Here is an 11,838-nt window from a genome sequence, read left to right as displayed (position 1 = left end):
CCTGTGCCAGCTCCCAATTATTATGCTCCTCTTAGTGATGGTAAAAGCAAATAAATCCAGTGTAAACAAAACCCAAAAGATTGTGGAAGAGAACTGGTTAATATCTAACTACAAGATAAGATTGAGGATGGGGATGTTTCATGTTTTTACTTCACGTGCTAATGAGGTAAGATACAGAAAAAATGCAGAAAGCAGAAAGTGTTTATTAGCTGACTTGCACTTTTATGCAAGAAAGCATAAAGTGTTTATCCTATGAATCAGAAGGAAATGTGATGTAATGGAGGCTTATTAGAAGATAACGAGCGATATATTTTGAAAGATTAAAAGAGCACTGTGCCTTATCTGCTGTGCGGTGTCAGCCAGGCACAGCGCACGGTTCACGACAGTTCTGCAGCAGAAAGCCGGGGAAAGACTCCAGTCCAGCTCGCAGACAAATCTGCACCAGGTTTGAAAAATCACTCGGACCTGCCAAAGTAAAACCTCAACAAGCACAACTGCCTTTTGAATCAAAGTCTGTAGGTTTGCAGTGAACAGGCTGATGAGGGGCACAGGCAAAGATGGCTTGTAGGGGACTGGGTGCCTTGGGTATTACCTTAGTTTGAGATGAGGAGAAAGCAGTGGGGATCAGCACCAGCCCTTTGAACAACAGACAACTCGTCAGAGGATGTCCTATCAAGATGAATATGGCTCATTCAAGAATTAAATCCCTACTCATCTTCTACCTCAGTTTTTTGCTGCTCATCCATTTAAAAAGTAAGATTTGCTCTTTTTCTTATTGTTCTGACGTGCCCTCTGGGTAGATGGCTAGGCGTGCACTTCTAGCAGGAAGCTTGTTTTGTCAGAAGGCTTTAAAAATTTGATGGAGATGCCAAAAAGATTTGGTCCATGAAACTAAGTTGTATGAACTCATTGCATGATAGCTTTCCTGATCTTCATGCTTAAACTTTTTTTTTATATGAAGAATGAAAGCATTTTTAATACCTTGCTTCACATATTGAAAGCACAGCAATAAAATGTTCTGTTAAAACTGTACCTATACTTTAAAGTCTGCACTTTGATACCATTCATCTAGTAAATTTAAACCTATCTAATTAAAATCTAGACTAATTTATCCTTTGCTAAAGCTGTTCATGTTATGTATTTTAGTAGCACTCATTGCTTTTTTTTATACAAGCTTTTCTAATTACAACCTCTAGAGAAATCAGTTATTAAACAACTGTGATATATTTGGTGTTCTAAATATCTCCATTATGAGGGAGTATAAAAGTCCAACTATTTTTATAGAGAAAATATTCTCGGCAAACTTCCACATAAACAGAAGTATGCAAGATATTGGAAGTCACAATGGGTTTCCTTGATAATTTTGTTGGATGGTTGGGAGTAAATACAAGCCAAGGAGGCTAAATGGCCTCAGCTGGTGAAGCTGATATATGTTTATGAAAAGCAGTAGCTCTTGAACATGTTTAAAATGAAGACAGGCAGGATGTGTGTCTGTCTGAGGAGGCTGTTTGATTTGTGTCTGTTGAATGTGAATCGCAATAAGACAAAGCTTTGAGCAGCTGCCGTTAAACAAGAAGACTTGGCATTAGTGTACAGTGTTGTGTAATCTGGGTCACCTTCTGTTGCTGCATCACTCAAATTGTTACTTGGACAGTTTACAGCCCAACATAAATTAAAGACTGAAAAGCAAACAGATGCAGTTGGATCAACCAGCACTGAACCCCCCCCCCCCCCCCCCGAAATGTTTGAAGATATAGGAAAAAAATACAGAATGTCATAGAAACATCATTTTATCCTAGTAGTTTTCTTCCTTGGGGATGTATTGATGTGAATCAGGGAAGCCAGAATGTTCTTTCTAAATTAACGCACAACAGGACATATCCTGAAACACAAGAGAATGGATCTTGCACTTTCAAAAAGCAATTTTTAAAGTCTGTATACTATAGGATGAACAACCAGGAAGTCTCTGAGACAGAGTCTGCTATCTAATTAAAAGAAAGTAACAGGAATTCTGTTAGTTAGGATGCATTTATACATGAGGCAAGCAAATTAGAACAAAATATAAAAGCTTTGGGAAAGGGAATAAAAAGTTAAGTGCTTATAAAATTAAAAAAGGTCACATTAAAAACATCATGCACAAAGAAAGCATTGCTAGAATGTAAACAAGAAAAAAGCCCCCCCGAAGAATCAGTTAAAAAAAGAAGATAAACACAAGTTTTGGCTTTGACCTTGGGTGAGCTCTGCTCAATGCAGGATGCCAAAGGAGGGAAAAATAGTTGTATGTCATTTTGTGCCTTTTCCTTAGCACAGTTGGCTGGGATGACATTTCAGATGTGGCATGAGTTTTCTCCGGGTTATGGCCATATGGCCAGTCTCAAGCAAGAGGCTTTTGAGTCCTGGAGGACTCTCCTTCTCAGGTAGATTTGTGGCTGTTGCAAACTGATGTGATACAAATTGAAATACCAGGATGGAGCAGCTACAGCAGGAGCCAGAATCAGGCTCAGGACCATATCTGTATCTATTGATGCAGTGTATTTAATGATCTTGATAGGTATTTTCTCTCGAGAAAGTTTGTACGCCATTTGAAACTGCTAACAATTTCTGTTAATAAAAACATAACTATGAACAGAAAAAACAGAAATAGAAGCGGAAGAATTGACTGCAATTACTTCCGTACTTAAAAATTAAAGCTGAGGAAGACCAAGATAGAAAAGCTGAGGATAAAACAGAACAGAGATGATTTCTGATATTTATAAAAGTTATATCAACCATTATATTTTAAAATCAATTTACTGGACTTGTCTTCCCACAAAGGATTCTAGTCTTAGGTCCTGCTTAAAGTCTTCTTTATAATTATTTATTCTAAACAACTTGGGTAATAAATAATATTTAGAAGCCGAGCCTTCCTAAAAACATACCTGCATATAACTTCTTTCGGCTCATCCATTTTCCTGGGGTGAACAGTGGTATGCATAGGTTGAGAACTGTCCATTCAGATAGAAGGTCTTTTAGTAACAGTGGCAATGAAATTAAAGCATTTTTCAGGAATGTTGTTACATGAAAACAAAATATTCCAATATAGCATAAAATTAATATGTTGAACTAGGAAGACATATAAACAGAGTTGTTCAACCTTTTTAAAATAATTGTGTACCCTCTTATTTGCAAAATAGCTCATGTGTACTTTGGAATATATTATGAGATACTATTCTTTAATTCCCATACAACACTAAGTGTTGAATAGATGGTAAAATTTAATAAAAGTCTTCTGGCTGCACATAAAACTTCTATAAAGCCGAAGACTACGGTATTAAAGAATGTAGTTCTGTCAGCTGTGGTTCCTTTTGAATCCCCTGGATAAGTAAAAATGGTATTTTATATTATCACTCGTAACAACACTTAATATCAAACTGTACAGCAGCAGGGATTTCAACCTATAAATCACAGCCTTCCTACAAACAATACCAAATTTTATTTTTTTTAATTCCAATTGTATGGAATGCTTTTGGAAAGACCATTTGTAATTAATTTAGTCTACTGGAGCCCCAACTGATACATGATGCTGTCAGGTGCAACACCTGTACAAACATGAATATGGGTGCTCAGAAATACACGTGCTGGATAAAAAAAGAACAGGTGTAGTTCCATCCTTGCAAAGTTACATCTCCAAAAAGATTGTGGGCTTAGTGCTCTCTTGGCACAGAAAAAAGGAGCCTGTTGGAGAGCCCTTGATGCCTCTTTGTTTGTACGCTGGCCTGCCTTGGGGCAAAAGCATCCATCAGGTTGCTCTGATGTTTGCTGCTGTCATATCCCTGAGGCGAAGGGATGCTTCTGGTGAAGGTGTGGAGACTGTACACCCAGCCAGGGGCAGGATTTCTCTGCTGGCAGGCAATGTTTATCCTACTTCGCATTCTGTCTTCCTGACATCGCCACAGAGATCATCGCCACAACTATGCTACGACACAGCCAGCCTGTGGAAAGATGTGGGCAAATTGTTAGAATCTAGCCCCAAATTCATGTGTTACATGTCTCTCAGGGCTCTGCAAAACACATATTCGACAGGCTGTTTCCTTCCCACACTGGCTTACCTATGGAGCTATGAATCAATTAAGAGAAAACTGTACCTTCTTTTCTTAATTATCCTGTGCCTCTTTCTCTGTTGGAAATTTCTGTTTTGCTGACACTGGTAAATTATTTTTTTTATTGGGGCAAAATTAAATCAGATAAAATATACTACTTATCTTTCCATTGCCAGTCATTATGTACCAAAGAGTTTCTCCAACCCATAGGTGCTCAAGTCTTATATAGTCGTATATATCTTTTTTATAGTTCCCTGAATTTTTTTTTTTTACAATCTCCAAAACACAAAATATGAAGAACATGTCAGACTACACAGAACCAATTATTTTTGCCTAGGGGCTCTCTATAAACAGAGAGAGTTTGAAGCTTTGTCTAAAATTACAATCATATGAGACCCTACCAGTGAAGTAGTCTTCCCCATTCCCTTAATGTGAAGACAGTGGTACAGATCTGCAAGTTCATTTATGCCTTGTGCCCATGGTTATGAGTATTGTATGCAAGCCCTCAATATAAGTTGGTTTTATATAGTGTTTTGTGAACATAATTTGTTTCCACAGATATACCAAATGAACTACTTACAGAAAATTAATCTGGGGGGCATCCAGAGATGGTCAGCTCTGAGGAGGGACCGTGAATCATTACGTACAACAGTTGACAGGAAGCATGTCCCAAATCCAGAAGAATGTTGATAACTAATTGCTGCCATATTACTGTCTAACAGGAATTGCCAGCATATAAGTCTGGGCAGAGAGTTGCTTAAGAAACAGAGGAAGAGAAATTATGATAAATTTAGGCATCGATTTTGGAATTGATTCTGTCTAGGGTCAAGTGCAACTTGAGAATCTTTTATCTTAATCCAACATCCAACAACTCTTCTTTTATTTTATTTTTTTTAAACAAGCTTTACAATGGATTATCTATTTCTAATGCAGAATTATCTTCTTTTCCTTTTGGCAAAAAATCAGTAAAAAAATATTTTCATTTCAAAACTATTTTTCTCCATTTTAATGACTTCATGACCTTTCAGCAGAGCTGAAAAAAATTACTATTTACTTCATAATAGTTCCCCCAAATGTTCATAAATTAAGAATGGAATTTAATTTGGGATTGCTGTCAATGTGAGCAAGATATCTGAACTTTACTTGTACCCCTTTTCTGCCCCTCTGAGATGTTGGCACTATGCAATTTTTCCCCGTGGACAAGATCTTTTAATTTCCTGCAACTATTCCCATTACTCATACAACTTCTAATTACTGCTTAATTACTGCGTTAGGAATAAAGCTCTACTTATAAAGAGACTTGTGGTTTTGCTCGTACTGCTCATCCCTCGTGCACACTCAGACGGTACAAGTAGCTTTCCAGCAAAGTATTGTTAGGATGCATATTTGATGAGTTCATAGCAGATTTGGTACTTCAGCAGATCCTCATTAGCCTGTTGTGGAGTGCGGTGCCTGTCAGAGCTGCAGTCAGCAACATCTGAGCTCCAGCACCAGGAGCCCTACAGCTTTCCCTCCGTCCCAGCTGTCTTATGTTGCATCTATATCATACCAAAAATGAAATACCTTTCAGATGTTTGCAATCATCTTAAGTGAGTTTAAAGCAACAGCTTCTTGACCCAATTGTAACGGTGGTGTTTTGTTTTGCTTTTTCCTTTTCATTTATATATCTTATTATGGATAACATCTCCATCTCTGGAATCAAACGAAAGCCTAAGAATGTAAAGTAGTAATCCTATAATTTTTAGACAAGGAAGTAACTTCTGCAAGATGGATCCATTTGCATAAAAGTGACATTAAAAACATACCAACCACACCTGTATTTGAGCCTTTCAATTCAAATTCTTACAAGGCATCCTTAAGGTGCCATACCTACCATTCCAATAGCAGAGCAAGACTACCAGGTTACAGACAACCTCTCTGCTGTGTGCTTTGTAAAATGGGAACTGTCGACACTGAGGGCCTCCGGAGGTTAAACATTTCCTCATGCCCTGTAGTAGTCACCCAGAAATTGCAATGCAAGAAATCAGCATCTTTGAAAATTTAGCCCTCAAATGACGTTGATTTTGGCAATAGAGGATAAAACACTGCATGATCTATTGACAGTCAAGGAATAGAAAGGGAATTCTGTAGCAGGAACACTGGTCAAACTCTATAAGCGGGTGTTTGTGACTAATGACCTATTAGGAAAGAGTCTGATGGGAAAGAAAGGAGGTTGGGCAAAAGGGCGTTTATCACTCGTGCTCAACTAGCTGCACAGACCTCGCACATGGTCTTGAAACAGTGATATGTTGTGCAGCATCAGTGATAATATACTGGAGAAACCGATGCTGGAATGTTAAAGCGTGTCATATAAGCAGAAGACATAAAGCTAATGTTTTAACATATACATAAACCTTTCAAAGGTTTCTCCACCCAAAGTTTACAACTGTATCTAGCTATCCACAGGTTTTTTTCCCCGTGTTACTTTCGATGAACCTAGGACACCTAGGGAGTCCTGTCCCAGTGCAACTCTATACCTTTTCCTCTCTGCAGGAGGAAACTCAGGAAAAAAATAACACTGTTTAGAGAATGCTCAAACGTTGATGGCCAAATTGAGTACTCCCCTATTGAAAAGCTATATGGAAAGGCAAATATTTTGCTGTTATGTGTTGACAGGAAAATGACATGTAGGACATGGGAGAGCAATCAATCCACTATTCAGTACTGGCTATATCCAGTTTTGAGTGCTGCTGTGAGAGAGAGAGAGGCAATTAGGAAAATGCTGAAAAGGGACAGCAAAAATAGGAATACATTTAGAAAAATATGCCCTATGAGAAAGGGTCACAGGAAGAGAAGCCTGAAGGAGAACATGATTACAGTCTTACCTACACAAAAGAGAATGGCAATCAAGGAAGATGATGAGATCGGTTGCTCCCTGTGACCTTTGGAAGGGCAGGCTCTGCGAAGTAATAGATTCCACATGCAGTAGGGAAAATTTGAGTGAACTTTCCCAATTGAAGGATAATTAAATCTCTATATCAGAACTTTTTAATGAACGGGTTAGATAAATATCTGCCAGAGATTGTCTAAACTGCTATTTCACAGCTGGTGTTACACAGATGAAGGGCAGTCAGCACCACCTGGGGGTGATCTGTGAAGATCTCAGGTGATGGAGCCCCAGGGAAGCACAGGTCCCTACTTGCCCTGAGGACTGTGGTGGCACTGAGGCTCTGGGGCAGCTCAGGCACAGCTGCTGGGCTGGGCAAGTGGATGGCTCCCTGCCCTCCTGCACCACAGCTGGGGATTATCTGCTGTTCAAAACAAAGGCAGCCCTGAACCCAACCCCGTTTGTTGCATTAACAATAAAATTGTTGCCTAAATTTCAGTTAGAAAATAGTTTACTCTCATTCTTTGAGACATCAAAAGACCTCCTTCTCCAAGTGGTAGAGGAGCCAACGAGGAGAGGTGCTATGCTGGACATTGTTCTCACCAACAAGGAGGGGCTGGTGGGGAATCAAACACAAAAAGGAAGCCTACAGAGGGTGGAGGCAAGGACAAGTAGCCTGGGAGGAATACAGAGAAATTGTCCGAGCAGCCAGGGATCAGGTTAGGAAAGCTAAAGCCCTCATAGAATTAAATCTGGCCAGGGATGTGAAGGGCAACAAGAAAAGATTCTATAGGTACATCGGGGATAAAAGGAAGACAAGGGAAAATATGGGCCCTCTCTGGAACAAAATGGGAGATCTGGTTACCCGGGACACGGAGAAGGCAGAGGTACTCAATGACTTTTTTGCCTCAGTCTTCACCAGCAAGTGCTCTAGCCTCACCACCCAACCCACAGAAGGCAAAGGCGGGGACTGGGAGAATGAAGAGCCGCCCACTGTGGGAGAACATCAGCTCTGAGACCATCTAAGGCACCTGAAGGTGCACAAGTCCATGGGACCCGATGAGATCCATCTGCAGGTCCTGAAGGAACTGGCGGATGAAGTTGCTAAGCCACTATCCTTCATGTTTGAGAAGTTGTGGCAGACCGGTGAAGTTTCTGCTGACTGGAAAAGGGGAAACATAACCCCCATTTTTAAAAAGGGAAAAAAGGAAGACCCGGGGAACGACAGGCCAGTCAGTCTCACCTCTGTGCCTGGGAAGATCATGGAACAGATCCTCCTGGAAGCTATGCTAAGGCACATGGAGGACAGGGAGGTGATTCGAGACAGCCAGCATGGCTTCACCAAGGGCAAGGCCTGCCTGACTAACCCAGTGGCCTTCTATGATGGAGTGACTACATTAGTGGACATGGGAAGGGCTACAGATGTCGTCTATCTGGACCTCTGTCAGGCCTTTGACACGGTCCCCCACAACATCCTTCTCTCTAAACTGGAGAGGTATGGATTTGATGGGTGGACTGTCCGGTGGGTGAGGAATTGGTTAGATGGTCACATCCAGAGGGTAGTGGTCAACAGCTCAATGTCCAGATGGAGACTGGTGACGAGTGGCATCCCGCAGGGGTCTGTATTGGGACCGGTACTGTTTAATATCTTCATCAGTGACATAGACAGTGGGATCGGGTGCACCCTCAGCAAGTTTGCAGATGACACCAAGCTGAGTGGTGCGGTCGACACGCCAGAGGGATGGGATGCCATCCAGAGGGACCTGGACAAGCTGGAGAAGTGGGCCCGTGTGAACCTCATGAGGTTTAACAAGGCCAAGTGCAAGGTCCTGCACCTGGGTTGGGGCAACCCCTGGTATCACTACAGGCTGAGGGATGAAGGGATTGAGAGCAGCCCTGCTGAGAAGGACTTGGGGGTACTGGGGGATGAAAAGCTGGACATGTGCCAGCAATATGCGCTCGCAGCCCAGAAGGCCAATCGTATCCTGGGCTGCATCCAAAGCAGCGTGGCCAGCAGGTCGAGGGAGGGGATTCTGCCCCTCTACTCTGCTCTGGTGAGAGCCCACCTGCAGTACTGCGTCCAGCTCTGGAGCCCTCAGCATGGGAAAGACACAGACCTGTTGGAGCGGGTCCAGAGGAGGGCCACGAAAATGATCAGGGGGATGGAACACCTCTCCTATGAAGAAAGGCTGAGAGAGTTGGGGTTGTTCAGCCTAGAGAAGAGAAGGCTTTGGGGAGACCTTCTTGCAGCCTGTCAGTGCTTAAAGGGGGCTTATAAAAAAGATGGCGGCAGACTTTTTAGCAGGGCCTGTTGCGACAGGACAAGGGGGAATGGCTTCCAACTAAAGGGGGGTAGATTTAGACTAGATAGAAGGAAGAAATGTTTTACGCTGAGGGTGGTGGAGCACTGGCACAGGTTGCCCAGAGAGGTGGTGGATGCCCCATCCCTGGAAACATTCCAGGCCAGGTTGGACGGGGCTCTGAGCAACCTGATCTAGTTGAAGATGTCCCTGCCCACGGCAGGGGGGTTGGACTAGATGACCTTGAGAGGTCCCTTCCAACCCAAACTATTCTATGATTCTGTGATCAAGTACCCACTCTTAATTTTTTGGTACCCTAGGCCTTAAATAAGCACTTGGGCTATTGAAGGCATTCATTATGATGGGGATAGATAGTCCCCCCCATGCTAGAAATCATGTAGTTTGATTTCCAGATTTTGGAGTCAAATCACTTATGTTTTTACTTGCAATTTGAGTATATTTGATATATTGGCAATACGATGCAAGCAAATATCATTAATAAGTGGATTAATAGTATAATTTTCATGGTCAAAAAACTTGAAAGGAATGGAAAACATGGATTGCCTGCTGAACCTAAATTTTACAGCCAGCTTCTCACTCCATATAAAAAGGCGATGCAAGACTGGAACCTACTGCACCAAAACAAATATCAGGCAATTCCTAGGAAACTCTTTTACAGGGCCTTTCTGGACATGCTACAACAACTAATGATTAACAGTGTTCTAGGAGGCTTCATTTAAGGGAAGTTTAACATTTTATGACAATAAAAATCACTTATTTATAAAACACTAAGATTTAAAAAAAATGTACATATATATCCTGCCAACTACCAAGCAATAAAAGGATATGCGTTAGTCCATTTTCCTTAACTCCTGATACGCAGTGCATTCCCTCTAATAAGTAAGTTAGAGAAATAGCAGTCCAAGTGCCTTTGATCCTGACTACAGGGGTTTGCAGCCAAAGACCTCTCAAGGATACGTCTACTTTTTGGGGTTTTTTTATAAATCACTTCTCAGCATTAATAAAATCATTTAGACAATGCCTCAATCTCTAGGCAACCTTGATTATTCCCTTTGCTCTTTGTGGTGGCCCAAAAAGGAAAAAAGGTCCTGGTATTTACATTTTCTAAGGGAAGCCTTTAAACCTAATTGACTCATCTAGAGTCACAGACAGTAGGCAGTAAGTAGATAAATGATGCATATTATTTTCTAGATTAACCTAGTACAGGTTAATGTTGGTTTTAGAGACTGACATATTTTATCAGTTCTTACTGCACTTTTCTGTTTTCTCAGCCATTCACAGTGCCATAATATATGAAAGCCCTCTCACACTAGTAAATAGCAAAAAAAACCCCAAGGCAGATAAACCTTTTTCCAGTGAGATTCTTGTGTTTACTTTATATTGATTATACTTTATTCACCCATAAAATGGGTCAACAGAAAATTGCTTCTGTCTTTTGACAAATACTCCAATGGACAATGCTTCTCCGCGGGCAGCCTGATATGCGGTGACACACACACCACGCAGCTGCCACTGGAGCTCTAAAGGACTCCTCCGGGCTGAGCAAAACACGCTCCACTCCAGGCATCAACAAAGCAAAGCTGCAGTTGCTGCTGCAACTTCAGGGTTAGGGCAGCTTCTGTCTGCCTGAAATCTTATCAGTGGGGACAGAAATCAAAATATTTCTAGGGCTAAATATTTCTGTGGGTAGAAAAAGGGCATGGGCTGCTAACCCGTTGCGTACAGTGTCCCCGCTCCAGCAACTAAGGATCAGGGCACTTGCCTGGTGCATCCTTCTGTGCTGGGAAGTGCTGTGCTTGAATAATTGTGGCCTGGGTGGATGCCCCGGGGAGAAACGCCTTGCTTCTTTTTACTGCTCTTGCTTGCCTGCCCAAGGCTGAAAATACTGGAATCCTGTTCCCTTAACCTTTCCTTGAATAATGAGACAGACAAAGCATCTTTAATTGCATTAGTCAGGGAGTCTGCAGACAGAATGCGTTCCTTCAAAGTGCCCTCAGTCACAGTGATTGAGATCAAAATTGTGGATAAGCAAACTAACCTGCACAGCCCAACCTAAGGACTCAGCCATGGACACAATGGCCTGACATTTTCTTTGCTGACAGTTTCTGAAAGGTACCACTATGTTCCTGTATTGTGGGACTACCGAAGGCTGCCTGCCCTCCGAAGTAGTTAAGCCCAGGGCTGCTCTAATTCACATTCAGACTGCCAGGGGAGCTATAGAGGTAGGTGAAAGGCAGCATACATTGGTCACACTCTTCCCTTAACAGTTCTGTTCTCCCTTGTGGAGGTTTCCAAGAGGGATGGTACAGAGCACTTCTTTAGCTCTTTCTTCCACAAGGAGGGCCCTAGCTCTGAATTTGACTGTGACACATTTCTTCCTTTCTTTGAATGTGAGCTAGAGGACTTTGAAAACAACTTAATTTGACAGGAAGCCAAAGCAAGGACTTAGAAAGATAGACGGTCATCAGTCTGCAAGGATCCAGGCAACTGCAATTTAAATAACCTGCACTGACTGATTACTCACAGCAGGGAATCCAAAACTCTCACTGTAATAATCTAGCCTTGAAAAGAC

The 11,838-nt window shown here is 41.8% G+C and overlaps 1 protein-coding gene across 2 annotated transcripts in view; it reads left to right on the top strand.

Moving 5' to 3' along the window:
- Positions 1–548: 548 nt before the first annotated feature.
- Positions 549–11,838, top strand: part of CRB1 (crumbs cell polarity complex component 1) — a 122,463-nt gene continuing 111,173 nt past the window's right edge. For both annotated transcript variants that reach the window (XM_076337992.1, XM_076337991.1), the window contains exon 1: positions 549–753. In XM_076337992.1, coding sequence (XP_076194107.1) covers positions 678–753 — 76 coding nt within the window. In that variant the 5' untranslated portion in view covers positions 549–677. The remainder of the gene's footprint in view (positions 754–11,838) is intronic.

This window comes from Aptenodytes patagonicus, chromosome 5 (assembly GCF_965638725.1).
Source record: "Aptenodytes patagonicus chromosome 5, bAptPat1.pri.cur, whole genome shotgun sequence".
Lineage (NCBI taxonomy): Eukaryota > Metazoa > Chordata > Aves > Sphenisciformes > Spheniscidae > Aptenodytes > Aptenodytes patagonicus.
This window is presented reverse-complemented; position numbering and strand designations above follow the sequence as displayed.